The sequence below is a fragment of the Oncorhynchus mykiss genome, chromosome 23, assembly GCF_057628025.1.
Source record: "Oncorhynchus mykiss isolate SJ-2025 chromosome 23, ASM5762802v1, whole genome shotgun sequence".
Classification (NCBI taxonomy): Eukaryota; Metazoa; Chordata; class Actinopteri; order Salmoniformes; family Salmonidae; genus Oncorhynchus; species Oncorhynchus mykiss.
In genome coordinates this window covers 50,598,699-50,625,412 of record NC_143044.1, presented here as the reverse complement: position 1 = coordinate 50,625,412, position 26,714 = coordinate 50,598,699, and the positions used below count along the sequence as shown (strand labels likewise).

Here is a 26,714-nt window from a genome sequence, read left to right as displayed (position 1 = left end):
ACTCACACTGAGCGTGGTCATCATGCCCGATACACTGACTCTGGACATGTCCAACACACTGACACTGATCCTGGTCATAGTGTCCAACACACGGACACTGATCCTGGTCATGTCAAACACACTGACACTGAGCCTGATCATCATGTCCAACACACTGACACTGATCCTGGTCATCATGTCCAACACACTGAAACTGAGCCTGGTCATGTCCATCACACTGGCACTGAGCCTGGTCATCATGTCAAACACACTGACACTAAGCCTGGTCATCATGTCCAACACACTGACACAGAGCCTGGTCATCATGTCCAACACACTGACACTGATCCTGGTCATCATGTCCAACACACTGACACAGAGCCTGGTCATGTCCAACATACTAACAATAAGCCTGGTCATTTCCAACACACTGACACTGATTCAGATCATGTCCAACATATTGACACTGAGCCTGGTCATCATGTCCAACACACTGACACAGAGCCTGGTCATCATGTCCAACACACTGACACAGAGCCTGGTCATCATGTCCAACACACTGACACTGAGTCTGGCCATGTACAACACACTGACACTGAGCCTGGTCATCATGTCCAACACACTGCCACTGAGCCTGGTCATCATGTCCAACACACTGACGCTGAGCCTGGTCATGTCCAACACACCGACACAGAGCCTGGTCATTGTGTCCTACACACTGACAATAATCCTGGTCATGTCCAACACACTGACACTGCATCTGGACATGACCAACACACTGACACTGAGCCTGGTCATCAAGTCCAACACACTGACACAGAGCCTGGTCATGTCCAACATACTAACAATGAGCCTGGTCATTTCCAAAGCACTGACACTGATTCAGATCATGTCCAACATATTGACACTGAGCCTGGTCATCATGTCCAACACACTGACACAGAGCCTGGTCATCATGTCCAACACACTGACACAGAGCCTGGTCATCATGTCCAACACACTGACACAGAGCCTGGTCATCATGTCCAACACACTGAAACTGAGCCTGGTCATGTCCATCACACTGGCACTGAGCCTGGTCATCATGTCAAACACACTGACACTAAGCCTGGTCATCATGTCCAACACACTGACACAGAGCCTGGTCATCATGTCCAACACACTGCCACTGAGCCTGGTCATCATGTCCAACACACTGACACTGAGCCTGGTCATGTCCAACACACCGACACAGAGCCTGGTCATTGTGTCCTACACACTGACAATAATCCTGGTCATGTCCAACACACTGACACTGCATCTGGACATGACCAACACACTGACACTGAGCCTGGTCATCAAGTCTACCATGCAGACACTGAGCATGGTCATCTGCAACATACTGACACAGAGCCTGGTCATCATATCCAACACACTCACACTGAGCGTGGTCATCATGCCCGATACACTGACTCTGGACATGTCCAACACACTGACACTGATCCTGGTCATAGTGTCCAACACACGGACACTGATCCTGGTCATGTCAAACACACTGACACTGAGCCTGATCATCATGTCCAACACACTGACACTGATCCTGGTCATCATGTCCAACACACTGAAACTGAGCCTGGTCATGTCCATCACACTGGCACTGAGCCTGGTCATCATGTCAAACACACTGACACTAAGCCTGGTCATCATGTCCAACACACTGACACAGAGCCTGGTCATCATGTCCAACACACTGACACTGATCCTGGTCATCATGTCCAACACACTGACACAGAGCCTGGTCATGTCCAACATACTAACAATGAGCCTGGTCATTTCCAACACACTGACACTGATTCAGATCATGTCCAACATATTGACACTGAGCCTGGTCATCATGTCCAACACACTGACACAGAGCCTGGTCATCATGTCCAACACACTGACACTGATCCTGGTCATCATGTCCAACACACTGACACAGAGCCTGGTCATGTCCAACATACTAACAATGAGCCTGGTCATGTCCAACACACTGACACTGATTCAGATCATGTCCAACATACTGACACTGAGCCTGGTCATCATGTACAACACACTAACACTGAGCCTGGTCATGTCCAACACACTGACACTGATCCCGGTCATCAAGTCCAACACACTGACACTGATTCTGGTCATCATATCCAACACACTGACAATGATCCTGGTCATCATGTACAACACACTGACACTTCGTCTGGACACGACCAACATACTGACACTGAGCCTGGTCATCAAGTCTACCATGCAGACACTGAGCCCGGTCATCTCCAACATACTGACACTGAGCCTGGTCATCATGTCCAACACACTGACACTGAGCCTGGTCATCATGTCCAACACACTGACACTGAGCCTGGTCATCATGTCCAACACACTGACACAGAGCCTGGTCATCATGTCCAACACACTGACACTGAGTCTGGCCATGTACAACACACTGACACAGAGCCTGGTCATGTCCAACATACTGACACTGATCATGGTCACAATGTCCAACACACTGACACTGATTTTGGTCATCATGTCCAAAACACTACCAAATGATTATGTTCATGTCCAACACACTGACACTGATTCTGGTCATCATGTCCAACACACTGACACTGAGCCTGGTCATAATGTCATACACACTGACACTGAGACTGGTCATCATGTCCAACAAACTGACACTGAGCATAGTAATGTCCAACACACTGACAATGATTCAGATCATGTCCAACATACTTACACTAAGCCTGGTCATCATGTCCAACACACTGACACAGAGCCTGGTCATCATGTCCAACACACTGACACTGATCCTGGTCATCATGTCCAACACACTGACACAGAGCCTGGTCATGTCCAACATACTAACACTGAGCCTGGTCATCATGTACAAAACACTAACACTGAGCCTGGTCATGTCCAACACACTGACACTGATCCCGGTCATCAAGTCCAACACACTGACACTGATTCTGGTCATCATATCCAACACACTGACAATAATCCTGGTCATGTCCAACACACCGACACTGATCCTGGTCATCAAGTCCAACACACTGACACTGATCCTGGTCATCATGTCCAACACACTGACACTGATCATGGTCATAATGTCCAACACACTGACACTGATTTTGGTCATCATGTCCAAAACACTACCAAATGATTACGGTCATGTCCAACACACTGACACTGATCCTGGTCATCAAGTCCAACACACTGACACTGATCCTGGTCATCATGTCCAACACACTGACACTGATCCTGGTCATCAAGTCCAACACACTGACACTGATCCTGGTCATCATGTCCAACACACTGACACTGATCATGGTCATAATGTCCAACACACTGACACTGATTTTGGTCATCATGTCCAAAACACTACCAAATGATTCTGGTCATGTCCAACACACTGACACTGATTCTGGTCATCATGTCCAACACACTGACACTGAGACTGGTCATCATGTCCAACAAACTGACACTGAGCATAGTAATGTCCAACACACTGACAATGATTCAGATCATGTCCAACATACTTACACTGAGCCTGGTCATCATGTACAACACACTAACACTGAGCCTGGTCATGTCCAACACACTGACACTGATTCTGGTCATCATATCCAACACACTGATAATGATCCTGGTCATCATGTCCAACACACTGACACTAATCTTTGTCATAATGTCTAACACACTGACACTGGTCCTGGTCATCATATCCAACACACTCACACTGAGCGTGGTCATCATGCCCGATACACTGACTCAGGACATGTCCAACACACTGACACTGATCCTGGTCATGTCAAACACACTGACACTGAGCCTGATCATCATGTCCAACACACTGACACTGATCCTGGTCATCATGTCCAACACACTGAAACTGAGCCTGGTCATGTCCATCACACTGGCACTGAGCCTGGTCATCATGTCAAACACACTGACACTAAGCCTGGTCATCATGTCCAACACACTGACACAGAGCCTGGTCATCATGTCCAACACACTGACACTGATCCTGGTCATCATGTCCAACACACTGACACAGAGCCTGGTCATGTCCAACATACTAACAATGAGCCTGGTCATTTCCAACACACTGACACTGATTCAGATCATGTCCAACATATTGACACTGAGCCTGGTCATCATGTCCAACACACTGACACAGAGCCTGGTCATCATGTCCAACACACTGACACTGATCCTGGTCATCATGTCCAACACACTGACACAGAGCCTGGTCATGTCCAACATACTAACACTGAGCCTGGTCATGTCCAACACACTGACACTGATTCAGATCATGTCCAACATACGGACACTGAGCCTGGTCATCATGTACAACACACTAACACTGAGCCTGGTCATGTCCAACACACCGACACTGATTCTGGTCATCATATCCAACACACTGACAATGATCCTGGTCATCATGTACAACACACTGACACTTCGTCTGGACACGACCAACATACTGACACTGAGCCTGGTCATCAAGTCTACCATGCAGACACTGAGCCTGGTCATCTCCAACATACTGACACTGAGCCTGGTCATCATGTCCAACACAGTGACACTGAGCCTGGTCATCATGTCCAACACACTGACACTGAGCCTGGTCATCATGTCCAACACACTGACACTGAGCCTGGTCATCATGTCCAACACACTGACACAGAGCCTGGTCATCATGTCCAACACACTGACACTGAGTCTGGCCATGTACAACACACTGACACTGAGCCTGGTCATCATGTCCAACACACTGCCACTGAGCATGGTCATCATGTCCAACACAATGACGCTGAGCCTGGTCATGTCCAACACACCGACACAGAGCCTGGTCATTGTGTCCTACACACTGACAATAATCCTGGTCATGTCCAACACACTGACACTGCATCTGGACATGACCAACACACTGACACTGAGCCTGGTCATCAAGTCTACCATGCAGACACTGAGCATGGTCATCTGCAACATACTGACACAGAGCCTGGTCATCATATCCAACACACTCACACTGAGCGTGGTCATCATGCCCGATACACTGACTCTGGACATGTCCAACACACTGACACTGATCCTGGTCATAGTGTCCAACACACGGACACTGATCCTGGTCATGTCAAACACACTGACACTGAGCCTGATCATCATGTCCAACACACTGACACTGATCCTGGTCATCATGTCCAACACACTGAAACTGAGCCTGGTCATGTCCATCACACTGGCACTGAGCCTGGTCATCATGTCAAACACACTGACACTAAGCCTGGTCATCATGTCCAACACACTGACACAGAGCCTGGTCATCATGTCCAACACACTGACACTGATCCTGGTCATAGTGTCCAACACACGGACACTGATCCTGGTCATGTCAAACACACTGACACTGAGCCTGATCATCATGTCCAACACACTGACACTGATCCTGGTCATCATGTCCAACACACTGAAACTGAGCCTGGTCATGTCCATCACACTGGCACTGAGCCTGGTCATCATGTCAAACACACTGACACTAAGCCTGGTCATCATGTCCAACACACTGACACAGAGCCTGGTCATCATGTCCAACACACTGACACTGATCCTGGTCATCATGTCCAACACACTGACACAGAGCCTGGTCATGTCCAACATACTAACAATGAGCCTGGTCATTTCCAACACACTGACACTGATTCAGATCATGTCCAACATATTGACACTGAGCCTGGTCATCATGTCCAACACACTGACACAGAGCCTGGTCATCATGTCCAACACACTGACACTGATCCTGGTCATCATGTCCAACACACTGACACAGAGCCTGGTCATGTCCAACATACTAACACTGAGCCTGGTCATGTCCAACACACTGACACTGATTCAGATCATGTCCAACATACTGACACTGAGCCTGGTCATCATGTACAACACACTAACACTGAGCCTGGTCATGTCCAACACACTGACACTGATCCCGGTCATCAAGTCCAACACACTGACACTGATTCTGGTCATCATATCCAACACACTGACAATGATCCTGGTCATCATGTACAACACACTGACACTTCGTCTGGACACGACCAACATACTGACACTGAGCCTGGTCATCAAGTCTACCATGCAGACACTGAGCCTGGTCATCTCCAACATACTGACACTGAGCCTGGTCATCATGTCCAACACACTGACACTGAGCCTGGTCATCATGTCCAACACACTGACACTGAGCCTGGTCATCATGTCCAACACACTGACACTGAGCCTGGTCATAATGTCCAACACACTGACACAGAGCCTGGTCATGTCCAACATACTGACACTGAGCATGCTCATCATGCCCTACATACTGATACTGATACTGATCATCATGTCCAACACACTGATACTGATCCTGGTTTTCATGTCCAACACACTGACACTGAACCTTGTCATCATGTACAACACACTGACACGGATCCTGGTCATCATGTCTTAGACACTGACACTGAACCTGGTCATGTACAACACACAAACACTGAGCCTGGTCATCATGTCCATCACACTGACACTGAGCCTGGTCATGTCCAACATACTGACACTGAGCCTGGTCATCATGTCCAATTCACTGACACTGAGCCTGGTCATGTCCAACATACTGACACTGAGCCTGGTCATGTTCAACACACTGATACTGTGCCTGGTCATCATGTCCAACACACCGTCACTGAGCCTGGTCATCATGTCCAACACACTGACACTGATCCTGGTCATCATGTCCATCACACTGACACTGAGCCTGGTCATGTCCAACATACTGACTCTGAGCCTGGTCATCATGTCCAATACACTGACACTGCGCCTGGTCATGTCCAACACACTGACACTGATCCTGGTCATCATGTCCAACACACTGACACAGAGCCTGGTCATCATGTCCAACACACTGACACAGAGCCTGGTCATCATATCCAACACACTGACACTGATCCTGGTCATAATGTCAAACACATTGTCACTCAGGCTGGTCATGTCCAACACACTAACACTGATCCTGGTAATCATGTCCAACACACTGACACTGAGCTTGGTCATCATGTCCAACACACTGACACTGAGTCTGGCCATGTACAACACATTGACACAGAGCCTGGTCATGTCCATCACACTGACAGAGAGCCTGGTCATGTCCAACATACTGACACTGAGCCTGGTCATAATGCCCTACATACTGATACTGATACTGATACTGATCATCATCTCCAACACACTGATACTGATCCTGGTTTTTATGTCCAACACACTGACACTGAACCTTGTCATCATGTCCAACACACTGACACGGATCCTGGTCATCATGTCCTGCACACTGACACTGAGCCTGGTCATGTCCAACATACTGACACTGAGCCTTGTCATGTCCAACACACTGACAATAATCCTGGTCATGTCCAACACACTGACACTGCATCTGGACATGACCAACACACTGACACTGAGCCTGGTCATCAAGTCTACCATGCTGACACTGAGCCTGGTCATCTGCAACATACTGACACTGACCCTTGTCATCATGTCCAACACACTGACACTGAGCCTGGTCATCAGGTCCAACATACTGACACTGGGCCTGATCATCATGTCCAACACACTGACACTGAGCCTGGTCATCATGTCCAACACACTGACACTTATCCTGGTCATAATGTCAAACACATTGTCACTGAGCCTGGTCATGTCCAACACACTAACACTAATCCTGGTCATCATGTCCAACATACTGACACTGAGCCTGGTCATCATGTCCAACACACTGGCACTGAGTCTGGCCATGTACAACACACTGACACTGAGCCTGGTCATGTCCAACACACTAACACTAATCCTGGTCATCATGTCCAACATACTGACACTGAGCCTGGTCATCATGTCCATCACACTGACACTGAGCCTGGTCATGTCCAACATACTGACACTGAGCCTGGTCATCATGTCCAATTCACTGACACTGAGCCTGGTCATGTCCAACATACTGACACTGAGCCTGGTCATGTTCAACACACTGATACTGTGCCTGGTCATCATGTCCAACACACCGTCACTGAGCCTGGTCATCATGTCCAACACACTGACACTGATCCTGGTCATCATGTCCATCACACTGACACTGAGCCTGGTCATGTCCAACATACTGACTCTGAGCCTGGTCATCATGTCCAATACACTGACACTGAGCCTGGTTATCATGTCCAACACACTGACACTGATCCTGGTCATAATGTCCATCACACTGACACTGCGCCTGGTCATGTCCAACACACTGACACTGATCCTGGTCATCATGTCCAACACACTGACACAGAGCCTGGTCATCATGTCCAACACACTGACACAGAGCCTGGTCATCATATCCAACACACTGACACTGATCCTGGTCATAATGTCAAACACATTGTCACTCAGGCTGGTCATGTCCAACACACTAACACTGATCCTGGTAATCATGTCCAACACACTGACACTGAGCTTGGTCATCATGTCCAACACACTGACACTGAGTCTGGCCATGTACAACACATTGACACAGAGCCTGGTCATGTCCATCACACTGACAGAGAGCCTGGTCATGTCCAACATACTGACACTGAGCCTGGTCATAATGCCCTACATACTGATACTAATACTGATACTGATCATCATCTCCAACACACTGATACTGATCCTGGTTTTTATGTCCAACACACTGACACTGAACCTTGTCATCATGTCCAACACACTGACACGGATCCTGGTCATCATGTCCTGCACACTGACACTGAGCCTGGTCATGTCCAACATACTGACACTGAGCCTTGTCATGTCCAACACACTGACAATAATCCTGGTCATGTCCAACACACTGACACTGCATCTGGACATGACCAACACACTGACACTGAGCCTGGTCATCAAGTCTACCATGCTGACACTGAGCCTGGTCATCTGCAACATACTGACACTGACCCTTGTCATCATGTCCAACACACTGACACTGAGCCTGGTCATCATGTCCAACATACTGACACTGGGCCTGATCATCATGTCCAACACACTGACACTGAGCCTGGTCATCATGTCCAACACACTGACACTTATCCTGGTCATAATGTCAAACACATTGTCACTGAGCCTGGTCATGTCCAACACACTAACACTAATCCTGGTCATCATGTCCAACATACTGACACTGAGCCTGGTCATCATGTCCAACACACTGGCACTGAGTCTGGCCATGTACAACACACTGACACTGAGCCTGGTCATGTCCAACACACTAACACTAATCCTGGTCATCATGTCCAACATACTGACACTGAGCCTGGTCATCATGTCCAACACACTGGCATTGAGTCTGGCCATGTACAACACACTGACACAGAGCCTGGTCATGTCCAACACACTGACACTGAGCCTGGTCATCATGTCCAACACACAGACACCGAGGCTGTCCGTCTTTTCCAACACACTGACACTGAGCCTGGTCATGTCCAACACACCGACACTGATTCTGGTCATCATGTCCTACATACTGATTCTGATACTGGTCATCATGTCCAACACACTGACACATAGCCTGGTCATGTCCAACACACTGACACGGATCCTGGTCATCATGTCTTGCACACTGACACTGAGCCTGGTCATCATGTCCAACACACTAACACTGAGCCTGGTCATGTCCAACATACTGACACTGAGCCTGGTCATGTCCAACATACTGACACTGAGCCTGGTCATCATGTCCAACACACTGACACTGAGCCTGGTCATGTCCAACATACTGGTTTTCATGTCCAACACACTGACACGGATCCTGGTGATCATGTCTTGCACACTGACACTGAGCCTGGTCATCATGTCCAACACACTGGCATTGAGTCTGGCCATGTACAACACACTGACACAGAGCCTGGTCATGTCCAACACACTGACACTGAGCCTGGTCATCATGTCCAACACACAGACACCGAGGCTGTCCGTCTTTTCCAACACACTGACACTGAGCCTGGTCATGTCCAACACACCGACACTGATTCTGGTCATCATGTCCTACATACTGATTCTGATACTGGTCATCATGTCCAACACACTGACACTGAGCCTGGTCATGTCCAACATACTGGTTTTCATGTCCAACACACTGACACGGATCCTGGTGATCATGTCTTGCACACTGACACTGAGCCTGGTCATCATGTCCAACACACTGACACTGAGCCTGGTCATGTCCAACACACTGACACTGAGCCTGGTCATCATGTCCAACACACTGACACATAGCCTGGTCATGTCCAACACACTGACACTGAGCCTGGTCATCATGTCCAACATACTGACACTGGGCCTGATCATCATGTCCAACACACTGACACTGAGCCTGGTCATCATGTCCATCACACTGACACTGAGCCTGGTCATGTCCAACATACTGACACTGAGCCTGGTCATCATGTCCAACACACTGACACTGAGCCTGGTCATCATGTCCAACACACTGACACTGAGCCTGGTCATGTCCAACATACTGACAATAATCCTGGTCATGTACAACACACTGACACTTCGTCTGGACACGACCAAAATACTGACACTGAGCCTGGTCATCTCCAACATACTGACACTGAGCCTGGTCATCATGTCCAACACACTGACACTGAGCCTGGTCATCATGTCCAACACACTGACACTGAGCCTGGTCATGTCCAACACACTGACACAGAGCCTGGTCATTGTGTCCAACACACTGACAATAGTCCTGGTAATGTCCAACACACTGACACTGCATCTGGACATGACCAACACACTGACACTGAGCCTGGTCATCAAGTCTACCATGCAGACACTGAGCCTGGTTATCTGCAACATACTGACACAGAGCCTGGTCATCATGTCCAACACACTGACACTGAGCCTGGTCATCATGTCCAACATACTAACACTGGGCCATATCATCATGTCCAACACACTGACACTGAGCCTGGTCATCATGTCCAACACACTGACACTGAGCCTGGTCATCATGTCCAACACACTGACACTGAGCCTGGTCATCATGTCCAACACACTGACACTGATCCTGGTCATCATGTCAAACACATTGTCACTGAGCCTGGTCATGTGCAACACACTAACACTGATCCTGGTCATCATGTCCAACATACTGACACTGAGCCTGGTCATCATGTCCAACACACTGACACTGAGTCTGGCCACACACTGACACAGAGCCTGGTCATGTCCAACATACTGACACTGAGCATGCTCATCATGCCCTACATACTGATACTGATACTGATCATCATGTCCAACACACTGATACTGATCCTGGTTTTCATGTCCAACACACTGACACTGAACCTTGTCATCATGTCCAACACACTGACACGGATCCTGGTCATCATGTCTTAGACACTGACACTGAACCTGGTCATGTACAACACACAAACACTGAGCCTGGTCATCATGTCCAACACACTGACACTGAGCCTGGTCATGTCCAACATACTGACACTGAGCCTGGTCATGTTCAACACACTGACACTGTGCCTGGTCATCATGTCCAACACACCGTCACTGAGCCTGGTCATCATGTCCAACACACTGACCCTGATCCTGGTCATCATGTCCATCACACTGACACTGAGCCTGGTCATATCCAACATACTGACACTGAGCCTGGTCATCATGTCCAATACACTGACACTGAGCCTGGTTATCATGTCCAACACACTGACACTGATCCTGGTCATCATGTCCATCACACTGACACTGCGCCTGGTCATGTCCAACACACTGACACTGATCCTGGTCATCATGTCCAACACACTGACACAGAGCCTGGTCATCATGTCCAACACACTGACACAGAGCCTGGTCATCATGTCCAAAACACTGACACTGAGCCTGGTCATCATATCCAACACACTGACACTGATCCTGGTCATAATGTCAAACACATTGTCACTGAGGCTGGTCATGTCCAACACACTAACACTGATCCTGGTAATCATGTCCAACACACTGACACTGTGCTTGGTCATCATGTCCAACACACTGACACTGAGTCTGGCCATGTACAACACATTGACACAGAGCCTGGTCATGTCCATCACACTGACAGAGAGCATGGTCATGTCCAACATACTGACACTGAGCCTGGTCATAATGCCCTACATACTGATACTGATAATGATACTGATCATCATCTCCAACACACTGATACTGATCCTGGTTTTTATGTCCAACACACTGACACTGAACCTTGTCATCATGTCCAACACACTGACACGGATCCTGGTCATCATGTCCTGCACACTGACACTGAGCCTGGTCATCATGTCCAACACACTGACACTGAGCCTGGTCATGATGTCCAACATACTGACACTGGGCCTGATCATCATGTCCAACACACTGACACTGAGCCTGGTCATCATGTCCAACACACTGACACTTATCCTGGTCATCATGTCCAACATACTGACACTGAGCCTGGTCATCATGTCCAACACACTGGCACTGAGTCTGGTCATCATGCCCTACATACTGATTCTGATACTGATCATACTGTCCAACACACTGATACTGATCCTGGTTTTCATGTCCAACACACTGACACGGATCCTGGTCATCATGTCTTGCACACTGACACTGAGCCTAGTCATGTCCAACACACTAACACTGAGCCTGGTCATGTCCAACATACTGACACTGAGCCTGGTCATGTCCAACATACTGACACTGAGCCTGGTCATCATGTCCAACACACTGACACTGAGCCTGGTCATGTCCAACATACTGACACTGAGCCTGGTCATCATGTCCAACACACTGGCACTGAGTCTGGCCATGTACAACACACTGACACAGAGCCTGGTCATGTCCAACACACTGACACTGAGCCTGGTCATCATGTCCAACACACAGACACCGAGGCTGTCCGTCATTTCCAACACACCGACACTGATTCTGGTCATCATGCCCTACATACTGATTCTGATACTGGTCATCATGTCCAACACACTGATACTGATCCTGGTTTTCATGTCCAACACACTGACACGGATCCTGGTCATCATGTCTTGCACACTGACACTGAGCCTGGTCATCATGTCCAACACACTAACACTGAGCCTGGTCATGTCCAACATACTGACACTGAGCCTGGTCATGTCCAACATACTGACACTGAGCCTGGTCATCATGTCCAACACACTGACACTGAGCCTGGTCATGTCCAACATACTGGTTTTCATGTCCAACACACTGACACGGATCCTGGTCATCATGTCTTGCACACTGACACTGAGCCTGGTCATCATGTCCAACACACTGACACTGAGCCTGGTCATGTCCAACACACTGACACTGAGCCTGGTCATCATGTCCAACACACTGACACATAGCCTGGTCATGTCCAATACACTGACACTGAGCATGGTCATCATGTCCAACACACTGACGCTGAGAATGTCCGTCATTTCCAACACACTGACACTGAGCCTGGTCATGTCCAACACACTAACACTGATCCAGGTCATCAAGTCCAACACACTGACACTGAGCCTGGTCATCATGTCCAACACACTGACACTGAGCCTGGTCATGTCCAGCATATTGACACTGAGCCTGGTCATGTCCAACCAACTGACACTGAGCCTGGTCATGTCCAACACACTGACACAGAGCCTGGTCATCATGTCCAACACATTGACACTGACCCTGGTCATCATGTCCAACACAGTGACACTGATCCTGGTCATCATGTCCAACACACTGAAACTGATCCTGGTCATCATGTCCAGCACACTGACACTGAGCCTGGTCATGTCCAACACACTGACACTGAGCTGGGTTCAATGCCACCTTTTCTCCTCTAGTACAGTTGGTAGTAGACCCACCACAGGCCAGGTCAGAATGGGATGGAAAACACCCAACACGTGAAGGGGAGAAACCTAGCCTGGTCCCAGATCTGTCTGTGCTGTCATGCCAACTCCTATGGTCATGTCTGTCTGTGCTGTCTTGCCAACTCCTATGTGTGTGTGTGTGTGTGTGTGTGTGTGTGTGTGTGTGTGTGTGTGTGTGTCCGCATGTGTGTGTGTGCCATTACACATGTGCAGTGTGTGCCCATAGACATGTGCAGTTGTTGTCTCATGGTCAGCCATGTAAATGGTCAGAGATTAATTGGTGGTTAGGGGCTGTAAATCAGGCTAGGTCCAAGTCAAGCTGGCCCTGTTTAACCACAAGATGTCCCACTGTGGCCAAATTGGACAAATATGTTTTACTTCCTTTCCCCCCCTAAAGTCTGGTGGACTCATGCAACTCTTCCAAATATGTTTCCAGCTGTTGCTATGTGTGTGTGTGTGTATGCCTTGATTCATGACTCCTTTCTTCTCCTTTTCCCCTCTTTCCTCTCCTCTTTCCTCTCTTCTTTCCTCTCCTCTTTCCTCTCCTCTTTCCTCTCCTCTTTCCTCTCCTATTTCCTCTTTTCTTTTGATTGAATATAGGGGGGAAGAAACATAAGATATTTCAAATGCTTATCGTTAACTCCCCATCATTACTCTTTTATTTTCCTCCCCCATCATTAATCTTTTATTTTCCTCACCCATCATCATTACCCATCTGTTTTCCTCCCCCATCATTACCAATCTGTTATCCTCCCCCATCATTACTCTTTTATTTTCCTCCCCCATCATTACCAATCTGTTATCCTCCCCCATCATTACCAATCTGTTCTCCTCCCCCATCATTACCAATCTGTTATCCTCCCCCATCATTACTCTTTTATTTTCCTCCCCCATCATTACCCTTCTGTTATCCTCCCCCATCATTACCCATCTGTTTTCCTCCCCCATCATTACCAATCTGTTATCCTCCCCCATCATTACTCTTTTATTTTCCTCCCCCATCATTACCAATCTGTTATCCTCCCCCATCATTACCAATCTGTTCTCCTCCCCCATCATTACCAATCTGTTATACTACCCCATCATTACCAATCTGTTATTCTCCCCCATCATTACTCTTCTGTTATCCTCCTCGATCATTACCCTTCTGTTATCCTCCCCCATCATTACCAATCTGTTATCCTCCCCCATCATTACTCTTTTATTTTCCTCCCCCATCATTACCCTTCTGTTATCCTCCCCCATCATTACCAATCTGTTATCCTCCCCCATCATTACCAATCTGTTATCCTCCCCCATCATTACTCTTTTATTTTCCTCCCCAAACATTAGCCTTCTGTTATCCTCCCCCATCATTACCAATCTGTTATCCTCCCCCATCATTACTCTTTTATTTTCCTCCCCCATCATTACCCTTCTGTTATCCTCCCCAATCATTACCCTTCTGTTATCCTCCCCCATCATTACCAATCTGTTATCCTCCCCCATCATTACTCTTTTATTTTCCTCCCCAAACATTAGCCTTCTGTTATCCTCCCCCATCATTACCAATCTGTTATCCTCCCCCATCATTACTCTTTTATTTTCCTCCCCCATCATTACCCTTCTGTTATCCTCCCCCATCATTACCCTTCTGTTATCCTCCCCCATCATTACCAATCTGTTATCCTCCCCCATCATTACTCTTTTATTTTCCTCCCCCATCATTACCCTTCTGTTATCCTCCCCCATCATTACCAATCTGTTATCCTCCCCCATCATTACCAATCTGTTATCCTCCCCCATCATTACCAATCTGTTATCCTCCCCCATCATTACTCTTTTATTTTCCTCCCCAAACATTAGCCTTCTGTTATCCTCCCCCATCATTACCAATCTGTTATCCTCCCCCATCATTACTCTTTTATTTTCCTCCCCCATCATTACCCTTCTGTTATCCTCCCCATCATTACCCTTCTGTTATCCTCCCCCATCATTACCAATCTGTTATCCTCCCCCATCATTACTCTTTTATTTTCCTCCCCCATCATTACCCTTCTGTTATCCTCCCCCATCATTACCAATCTGTTATCCTCCCCCATCATTACCAATCTGTTATCCTCCCCCATCATTACTCTTTTATTTTCCTCCCCAAACATTAGCCTTCTGTTATCCTCCCCCATCATTACCAATCTGTTATCCTCCCCCATCATTACTCTTTTATTTTCCTCCCCCATCATTACCCTTCTGTTATCCTCCCCCATCATTACCCTTCTGTTATCCTCCCCCATCATTACCAATCTGTTATCCTCCCCCATCATTACTCTTTTATTTTCCTCCCCAAACATTAGCCTTCTGTTATCCTCCCCCATCATTACCAATCTGTTATCCTCCCCCATCATTACTCTTTTATTTTCCTCCCCCATCATTACCCTTCTGTTATCCTCCCCCATCATTACCCTTCTGTTATCCTCCCCCATCATTACCCTTCTGTTATCCTCCCCCATCATTACCAATATGTTATCCTCCCCCATCATTACTCTTTTATTTTCCTCCCCCATCATTACCCTTCTGTTATCCTCCCCCATCATTACCAATCTGTTATCCTCCCCCATCATTACCAATCTGTTATCCTCCCCCATCATTACCAATCTGTTATCCTCCCCCATCATTACTCTTTTATTTTCCTCCCCAAACATTAGCCTTCTGTTATCCTCCCCCATCATTACCAATCTGTTATCCTCCCCCATCATTACTCTTTTATTTTCCTCCCCCATCATTACCCTTCTGTTATCCTCCCCCATCATTACCCTTCTGTTATCCTCCCCCATCATTACCAATCTGTTATCCTCCCCCATCATTACTCTTTTATTTTCCTCCCCCATCATTACCCTTCTGTTATCCTCCCCCATCATTACCAATCTGTTATCCTCCCCCATCATTACCAATCTGTTATCCTCCCCCATCATTACTCTTTTATTTTCCTCCCCAAACATTAGCCTTCTGTTATCCTCCCCCATCATTACCAATCTGTTATCCTCCCCCATCATTACTCTTTTATTTTCCTCCCCCATCATTACCCTTCTGTTATCCTCCCCCATCATTACCCTTCTGTTATCCTCCCCCATCATTACCAATCTGTTATCCTCCCCCATCATTACTCTTTTATTTTCCTCCCCAAACATTAGCCTTCTGTTATCCTCCCCCATCATTACCAATCTGTTATCCTCCCCCATCATTACTCTTTTATTTTCCTCCCCCATCATTACCCTTCTGTTATCCTCCCCCATCATTACCCTTCTGTTATCCTCCCCATCATTACCCTTCTGTTATCCTCCCCCATCATTACCAATCTGTTATCCTCCCCCATCATTACTCTTTTATTTTCCTCCCCCATCATTACCCTTCTGTTATCCTCCCCCATCATTACCAATCTGTTATCCTCCCCCATCATTACCAATCTGTTATCCTCCCCCATCATTACCAATCTGTTATCCTCCCCCATCATTACTCTTTTATTTTCCTCCCCAAACATTAGCCTTCTGTTATCCTCCCCCATCATTACCAATCTGTTATCCTCCCCCATCATTACTCTTTTATTTTCCTCCCCCATCATTACCCTTCTGTTATCCTCCCCCATCATTACCCTTCTGTTATCCTCCCCCATCATTACCAATCTGTTATCCTCCCCCATCATTACTCTTTTATTTTCCTCCCCCATCATTACCCTTCTGTTATCCTCCCCCATCATTACCAATCTGTTATCCTCCCCCATCATTACCAATCTGTTATCCTCCCCCATCATTACCAATCTGTTATCCTCCCCCATCATTACTCTTTTATTTTCCTCCCCAAACATTAGCCTTCTGTTTTTCTCACCCATCATTACCCAGCCAGTCCACTCTCAATGGAAACAAATGTTAGCGTCTGTATCTCCTTTTGTTTGTCAACCGCAGCACACGCACGCACACAGGTTGACCGCACGCCACCACAATGACACAGTGATTTCTGTTAACATGATATAATATTGTCAGATATCTCCACATCTGCAGTATTTCTATGACCCACTAAAATGAAAGACTGAAAAAAGTGATAGAATCAGACACAATGGATATAAGGAAGAACTCCCTATTTTTAATTGGTTGGGTCTGTTGGGGAAATGTCATATGGTTTTATTTAAATGAAATGCAGAACCACAGAGCTGTAAGAGGTTTGGTATGTTGGGGAAATATGATATGGTTTTATCTAAATGAAATGCAGAACCACAGAGCTGTAAGAGGTTGCATGTGACTGTGACTGCGTCACAAACAACACCCTATTCCCGCTAATTCCCTATGTAGTGCACTACTTGTGACCAAAGAAGTGCACTAAATAGGAAATAGGGTGCCATTTGGGATGCACTAGTAAGGCAGCAGGATGGATTGTTCAGTTCATCTGCGTTGGATGGGGCTTAAAAGGGAGTTTGAAGCAGGTCGGGAATGACGAATTGAGGTCACGTCATCAGAATGTTCAGAGCATGAAAACAATAGCACAGATCCCCAAAAAGGACCAGCTTGGTCCCAGATCTGTTTGTGCTGTCTTGGCCATTTCTATGATCATTCTATTTTGCCAAACTTGGGATGACAAGGACCATAACAGTTGGCTAACAGCACACAACGGTTTGAGAAAAGGTTCATAAAGGACAGTTGCTGTAACATAATACAGCATGAGATTTGAGATTATGTCCTTGAAATATCTTTAGGCCTACATATCATTTTGCCCCCTATTGGTAGGTCTCAGTCTATCTAAGCTACAGGGGCATATTATTTGGCATGTTAACAGAAAACATTCAAAACAAAATTTGCAATGGAAAACTAAAATGATCCTTTCTCATTGGACAAGTCCAGGTAGTCCGTTCCTTTTTAACAGAAACAAGTGTCTCTCAATGGATAAGTCCAGGTAGTCCTTCCTTGTTTCAAACTGTTTTTTTTCTCCATTTGGTGCCTAATGAACACAACCAGTACAGTAATGTTAGCCAAAATCCAACTGTCTCTTACCTGGCTTAGTGACTTCACAGCCCTTGTTCCTAAGAACGTCATCCACGGATGTGTCGAACATGAAGCGAACGTTCTGCAGTAACCCCTGTGTGACAAGAAAATAGGCTGTTATGTGTCACATTGGACTAGCAGCTAGGAACAACTTCTTTACTATTAACTTACCTTGAGCTTGTATGTCAAGTAAAAAAAATACAGAATGAGTTATTCTTATTGGCTAACATTAGATGCAGAATTACTTAAGGGGCAAGATCTGAAATGGTGTCCTATTCCCAACATCTGGTGCACTACTTTTCTGGACAAAAGTTATTCTTACCCTGAAGTGGTTTTCACGGATGGATCCCTTAGCGACGAACATTCGGCTCCCCTCCGCCTGCAGGTACTCGTAGAACGGCTCATCCAAGATGAAGCTGTCGATGAGACTGCAGCCCACAAACAGATTTGCGTTTTCGCCATGAACATGAAGTGTGATATTCTTCCACTGCGAGTCGGACAGGTCAACATCCTCGAAGGAGACAACATTTTGGGAGCCGTCCACCCAGTAGACAAGGTCCAGCGTGTTGGCGCGGCCGTTGGAGACTATTTCAAACTGCCGCTGGCCGTTGGCGCCTTCCATGGCGATGAGGGTTCCCCGCGATCCGCGGTCCTGGCGCATGCTGGCCACGAACACGAAGCCCTCATTGTTCTGGATTTGCTGAAGCATCTGTTTGAGCACGGGCGCGCTCACTGAGGGCAAATGGTCGAAGCGGATGAAGCGGTAAGCAGGGTTGTCCGTGTCTTGGCCGCGGAATTGCTTGGCGCCCAGAGTCTTGCGTGTGATACCGCTAATATCAAACAGGTCAAACGTTGTGTCGTCATCCGATGTGACCTCGCCATCTTCAATCAGTCATACAAGTGATTGATAGGGAGAGGAGAACGTGTACAGCCAATTAGCTTTATGAAACAGCAAAGCATTCTATGAAAATCTGACCAAGTGATTATAACTAAGTCTATAGCAGGGCTCTCCAACCCTGTTCCTGATGCAACCAGCTCTCAAAGTCTCACATCAGAATTACACGTTCATCCATGTTTCTCAATAGTCAAATTTCGAAGTTGTTGCAAACGTCAAATTTTCAAAAATCTATGATTAGGCATTAACTCTGAATGTTTAAGGTTAGGATTAAGTTTAGGAATGTTTATGGTTAGGGCATTAACTCCAAAATCCAAATGGTTAAGGTAAGGGTTAAGGTTGGGATAGGCTTAAAACAAAAACATGAGAAGCAACTTTCTATTGCTGGATTCAAACTTGCAACCTTTAGAATCAGCGACAGATGCTTATACCCATCTGCCATCCCCTTCCACAACACCCTAGGAAAACTGAAATCTATTTGAAGGTAACAACGCCCCCTAGTGGGTAGTTTCCACATCGTCTCCCAACGTCCTCAGACATAGATGGACCACGTTGAATACTGACTTGTATCATGGGTGACCTGGCTGTCCTGGAGAGCGACTCTTCTGTAGGTTTTTCTTCCAACCCCAGTTGTAACTAACTTGATTCGGTTTATCAATCATCTAATTATTAGAATCAGGTGTGCTAGATTAGGTTTGGAGCTAAAAAATCTACAGGATGGTAGCTCTCCAGGACAGGGTTGGAGTTAAAACCTACAGAAAGGTAGCTCTCCATGAACAGGGTTGGTATTAAAATCTCCAGGAACAGTGTTGGTATTAAAATCTCCAGGAACATGGTTGGAGAGCCCTGGCTATAACTTAACTCGGTATGCTTTCAGTCACAAGAAAAAATGACAGTATCATATTCACTCATGATTCATTTTTAAAAATCAAATTAGTATATAACATACATCACATCATTATTTAACAATAAAAATGAAATGGCATTGATGTTATGATAATGATGATGAAAAGTCGTATAAACTTTATGCATAAGTAGATTTACCTTGAGGTAGCGCTGAGGAGCAAAGTAATAAAATCGGCAGCAAGTTGAGACTTCTGAGTATCATATCTCCTTCAAAACACAAGAGACACAAACGCTGATTATCATCCAGGGAAACCGCAAACTTAAAGTTGTTAACTTCATCACGATTGTAATGACTATCTCATAAGTAAAATTATAAATTCTTTGTAGGCTATCTATTTTTTATTCGCCCTCTGCTCAGCTGTCACAAAGCGACACCAAGTTCATTGCAACTGTGAATAGTGAAGTTCTCGGTCATGCCATGCCGTTACAAGTGCATCACCTAATGTCAAATCCACAGATCTGCTTCAACAGTAGCAACGCTATGAAGGAGCCCAACTGTCTCCAAAACTAACACAGGTGGAAGATACAATACATACATTACACCTTACAACGTGCACATACTATATGTGGTCTGTTATGGGCTATTGGGAAACAATGATACACTACTTCTAAAACAACACTTCTGCAAATCAATCACATAACAAAATATAAGTGTGCTACATTCTTTAACTAAAGTATTCTGACTAGCAGTAAATTTGAAACTTATGGCAACATTGCTAAAAAATTCCCCATGCACATTGGAATGCAACAATTTACCGGGTGAAAGTGCAAATTCCCTTTTAAAAAAATCCGTTAGATATCCAATAATAAAAAAAGAAGGTAATAACAAATATATTTTTAAAATAAATATGAATAGTGTAATGAAAACGGAATAACTGCGTAAAGTGTAATGTCCGCTTGGTTTACTTCACTAGATCTACATAATGTAGGGAGGACTCGAGCGAAAGTGGCTTGGGCACCAGTCTCCCTCCCTCCTATATACTCCTCACTACGACCCTGTCAGTCAAGTTTAAGTATGAAATGTTTGGAACCAATTTCTAAGGCACAATTACGTAATTCCGTTCTGATAGCGTAATTTTGCTTATATCTGTTTAAAGCGGTATTTACCGGTCCCGGGGACCCTCCCTCGCGCTCTCTCGTTTCCCAATCCAACCTCTCTATCAAGCCCACTTCATTACCGAAGTTCCAACGGAATCAGGTTTCGAGGAGGAGTTTTTGATGGAGAAAACGCGATAGCGAGATCGGATGTGAGGCTTGCGTAGCCTTTTAGGTCTGGGAGCAGTGGTGTGCCCAGGTGGTGGCCCCCCTGAATTCTGATTGGCCACCCCAGTGCCCCCCCCCCCCCCCCCCCCCCCCCGAGTTTATTGTACAGACAGCAAGACTCGATCTCAATCAATCTCACCAGAGAAAGCATATGAGTGAGCGAAACAGCGGTCCTCTGTTTTCAAATGTGTAGCCCATGTATCTTATGCTGTTTGGCCTAATGAATTTACTTAATTTGACTGATATCCTTATATGAACTGTAACTCAGGAAAATCACAAATAATTTTATACGTTTGTTTATTTATATTTGGGGTTAAACATTTTTGGCATCCATGAATACACGAAACGTTGTAGGCTGAATGTCATTACACTTATGTTGTTAGTAATAGATGTATCCTTCCATTCAAATGGCGGGTGCCGAGTGAACTGTTTGGATGCTGGATATATTTTAGAGTAGAAGAACATGCCAAGTAACCTAGTTAACTAACCTACATTTTGAAGTGACTTTGTTTGACGATCAGATGAAAACATCATGACTGGTTGTGTTCATGACACATTAAAAGTTAATACATTTTGTGTTAAATGTCATATCTCTACTATAAAGCCATAACAACTATTTGTGCACGCGCAAGTGCGTACACACATACAATTCACGGTATAATTCACACTCTGTATGGCACTTTCAATTTAATTGACTGTTGTATGCTAATACCCTTGTTTAAAATTCTGACCTTTAATACAAACACTGTAACAAGACGTTTGGGAAATGATTTATGAATTATTTTAACCAAACCTAAGCTGAAGTATTTAATGCGTTGACCCATCATAATTATATATTTTTTAAACCCACCATGCATCGATTAAGGTAAAACATGTTCTGGCCACCCCTAAACTTGGTCTGTGCCCCACCTTTCCCACCCCATGCAACAATGTTTGGATCCAATTTTTAAGGCAGAATTACATAATTCCGTTCGGATAGCGTCATTTGCTTATATCTGTTTAAAGCGGAACCCCATTCAACATGTTATGGACACTCCTCTGTCTGGGAGCGCAAAGCTTGGTCATGGCTGTAAATTAAAAATATATCCGCTCTATAACATATAGTCTTTGGAGTGCAGTATTTTTCAAAACGTTCCCAAAACTTTTACGCACACGTTTTTCTGTTAGTTTATTTAACAGCTCGGAATTTTAACAATTCTTAAGGCAAGCACATCAACTGCAGCCTACCTATTCAAACTACAGTATAGGATTTGTTCTACTTTTTAATCAGACCAGATCTAAACCAGCATTCATTATATTAGGCTATAGTTCACCGATGCCTGTTCAAGTGTACAGTGAATTAATGTGGCTTCTGTAACATTAGTTTGTCAAATTTAGATAATATCTATAACCTATAGCCTAATAATTTGTCATTCGTTAAATATCACATTTAGGCACCAAAATAAAGTCAGCAATTCACACTGATCCACTATGATCCGTACATGGAAGGGACAGAACGCGCTGCTTACTGATGGGGGAATACTGATCCTCTAGCGATGTGTAATTTAGAACACTGACTGTTAAAACGACCGACCGGACCGACTCACTGGCTGTTGTGTGTTTTTAGGAATTTGGATGCTCCCGCGTTGCTGGCAAGTAGTACTGTATCTGGTCTGGAAATAAGTAGTTACCTTCTACTTCTGCTCCCCTCTATGTTGTCAGATAGGAATGACTCGTATATTCCACTGACATTCCTTCGTTCCCGGCTCATGGAGAGGGGTCATGAAACAAACAATAAATGGAGATAGATGAAGTGCGCGTCATTTGGAGACCTCCTTGTCTTATTTTGACAGGAACAATACGCAGGGAATAGAACGGACAGTAGCTTACCAACATAGCCAATAGGGCAGAAATAACTGAGGAATGTTCTAATAAGGAAAGAGTATCCAAGTATGTCAGTCTTAGTCATGTTTTTGAGGAGTTGGTTTCTAGCATGTTTCTAGCATTTTAGTACGCTAGTCAGTTATAAGCATATTATTCCAATCAAAGGAAATATGAATCCAGCCAGTCTTTGGCCACCGTTTCCACAAAGAATGCCAGTAAATACAAATTGATTGATGCCCCTTAAGTTGCCAGGTGCTCTCTAGAAAGGTTGCAGCTTACTCATAGCCTTAGTCTTACCCATAGCCCTTTGGGGGGCCCTTGGTTGGGGTGACCCCAACAAGCAGGTCAAATCTTATTAGTGGCCCCCTCTTGACAGCAGAGAAAAAATGTACGTTTTAATTTCCTGCAATTCTACACATTTTGCCATGGACTGCACCAGATTTGCCAGTTCTTGCTATGAGATGTTACCCCACTCTTCCACCAAGGCACCTGCAAGTTCCCGGACATTTCTGGGGGGAATGGCCCTAGCCCTCACCCTCCGATCCAACAGGTCCCAGACGTGCTCAATGCGATTGAGATCCGGGCTCTTCGCTGGCCATGGCAGAACACTGACATTCCTGTCTTGCAGGAAATCATGCACAGAACGAGCAGTACTGCTGGTGGCATTGTCATGCTGGAGGGTCATGTCAGGATGAGCCTGTAGGAAGGGTACCACATGAGGGAGGAGGATGTCTTCCCTGTTATGCACAGCATTGAGATTACCTTCAATGACAACAAGCTCAGTCCGATGATGCTGTGACACACCGCCCCAGACCATGACGGACCCTCCACCTCCAAATCGATCCCGCTCCAGAGTACAGGCCTCGGTGTAACGCTCATTCCTTCGATGATAAACGCAAATCTGACCATCGCCCCTGGTGAGATAAAACCCCGACTCGTCAGCAAAGAGCACTTTTTTGCCAGTCCTGTCTGGTCCAGCGACGGTGGGTTTGTGCCCATAGGTGACATTGTTGCCAGTGATGTCTGGTGAGGATCTGCCTTACAACAGGCCTACAAGCCCTCAGTCCAGCCTCTCTCGGCCTATTGCGGAAAGTCTGAGCACTGATGGAGGGATTGTGCGTTCCTGGTGTAACTTGGGCAGTTGTTGTTGCCATCCTGTACCTGTCCCGCAGGTGTGATGTTCGGATGTACCGATCCTGCGCAGGTGTTGTTACACGTGATCTGCCACTGCGAGGACGATCAGCTGTCCGTCCTGTCTCACTGTAGCGCTGTCTTAGGCGTCTCACAGTACAGCCATTGCAATTTATTGTCCTGGCCACATCTGCAGTCCTCATGCCTCCTTGCAGCATGCCTAAGGCATGTTCACACAGATGAGCAGGGTCCCTGGGCATCTTTATTTTGGTGTTTTTCAGAGTCAGTAGAAAGGCCTCCTTAGTGTCCTAAGTTTTCATAACTGTGACCTTAATTGGCTACCATCTGTAAGCTGTTAATGTCTTAACGACTGTTCCACAGGTACATGTTCATTAATTGCTTATGGTTCATTGAACAAGCATGGTAAACAGTGTTTAAACCCTGTACTATGAAGATCTGTGAAGTTATTTGGATTTTTACGAATTATCTTTGAAAGACAGGGTCCTGAAAAAGGGACGTTTCTTTTTTTGCTGAGTTTACTATTATACTGGTGTCATGAAGAGAATAACTAAATTTAAGAGAAAGAGAGAGAGAGTCTGGAATCTTAACAGTTTTCTGGTGGTGATATTGTCTGTCTGACCCAGATCATATAGACATGCTGGGCTTTGGTTTTCATCTTTCCCCTAGTTACTTTTTTAGAAACAACTAGCTTTGGTACAGCCAGTTAACAGCTGGAGTCCACTAGTCACATGTCTTTTTAGTGCACCGCAGAGATACACATTTTAAAGTTGGGAAACATGGAGAAACTGTGATCTGAGCAAACATCACATCAGCAGTTTTTCTCTCTCTCCCTCTTTCTATCTTTGTCTGTCTTGCTCTCTTTCTCTCTCTTTCTCCCCATTCTCTCTCTCCCCCTCTCTCTCTCCCTCATCATGGCAAGGCTTCGATGATGGCTGTCACTTTGTTGTCTTCTTCCAAACAGTAACACCATGTGTGTTTTTCACAGAAACTGCCTACTGTAGAGGTTTTGCACTTCAGATCATTGGAGAGGTAGTCTGGTTAAATGAGACAGAAAATTGAGTTCACCATTTAATCCACATTGAGCGCAGCATTCAGTTTGGTTGAACCAGGCTATTAGAGAGGATGAGTGACATCTGAAGACATGGACATGGAATTTTTTAGGTCAACTCATAGTCATCAAATATGAAGTAACCCAAAAAGCACGACTACAACCATACAATAAAATTTGATTAATTGCTCCTTAATCCAGACTACACCAGCCATTCAGTCACACCAGTAAATTACATTTGGCGAGGATGGCTAGTGCTGTAAAACATACCATTCAACCATTTTACAGTCCCTGCTGGAAAGATGGCATTTATGTCACTTTTATAACCCAAAAATGTTTTATCATTATTCTGAGGCAAAGAGTCGCAATGATGTACACGATTGCTTAGTTTGCAAGATCTGCTGTGCTTTGCAAAATATCTTCATTTTTGTCTTATGACTGAAAATAGCTTCTTGATATCAGAACAGCGATTACTTACCTGAAACTGGATGAAGATTTCTTTAAGGAGTCTTACACAAAGGATATAATGTTGCTCCCGGACAAGGTCCAAATCCCCGTCATTTGCATGAAGAAAAGAAGGAGATTCCGGGGGCGCAGATCAGGTTGCCTTGTGAGAATTTGTTGGTGAGTGGGTAACCCGCCTCTACCAT

General features: G+C 45.7%; 1 protein-coding gene across 7 annotated transcripts in view; it reads right to left on the bottom strand.

Annotated features, from left to right (window-relative positions):
- The window catches only part of LOC110503016 (thrombospondin-2), a 154,632-nt gene extending 130,937 nt beyond the window's left edge, over positions 1–23,695 (bottom strand). For 3 of the 7 annotated variants that reach the window (XM_036960899.2, XM_090217582.1, XM_090217580.1), the window contains exons 1-4: positions 21,846–21,987; positions 20,877–20,945; positions 19,260–19,819; positions 18,947–19,031 (exon numbers count right to left, since the gene is read on the bottom strand). In XM_036960899.2, the coding sequence (XP_036816794.2) occupies positions 18,947–19,031; positions 19,260–19,819; positions 20,877–20,940 (709 nt within the window). In that variant the 5' untranslated portion in view covers positions 20,941–20,945; positions 21,846–21,987. Of the gene's footprint in view, positions 1–18,946; positions 19,032–19,259; positions 19,820–20,876; positions 20,946–21,494; positions 21,988–23,671 lie in introns of those variants that run through there. The other 4 variants (XM_036960898.2, XM_036960900.2, XM_090217581.1 and 1 more) reach the window with 3 other exon arrangements.
- Positions 23,696–26,714: the final 3,019 nt, after the last annotated feature.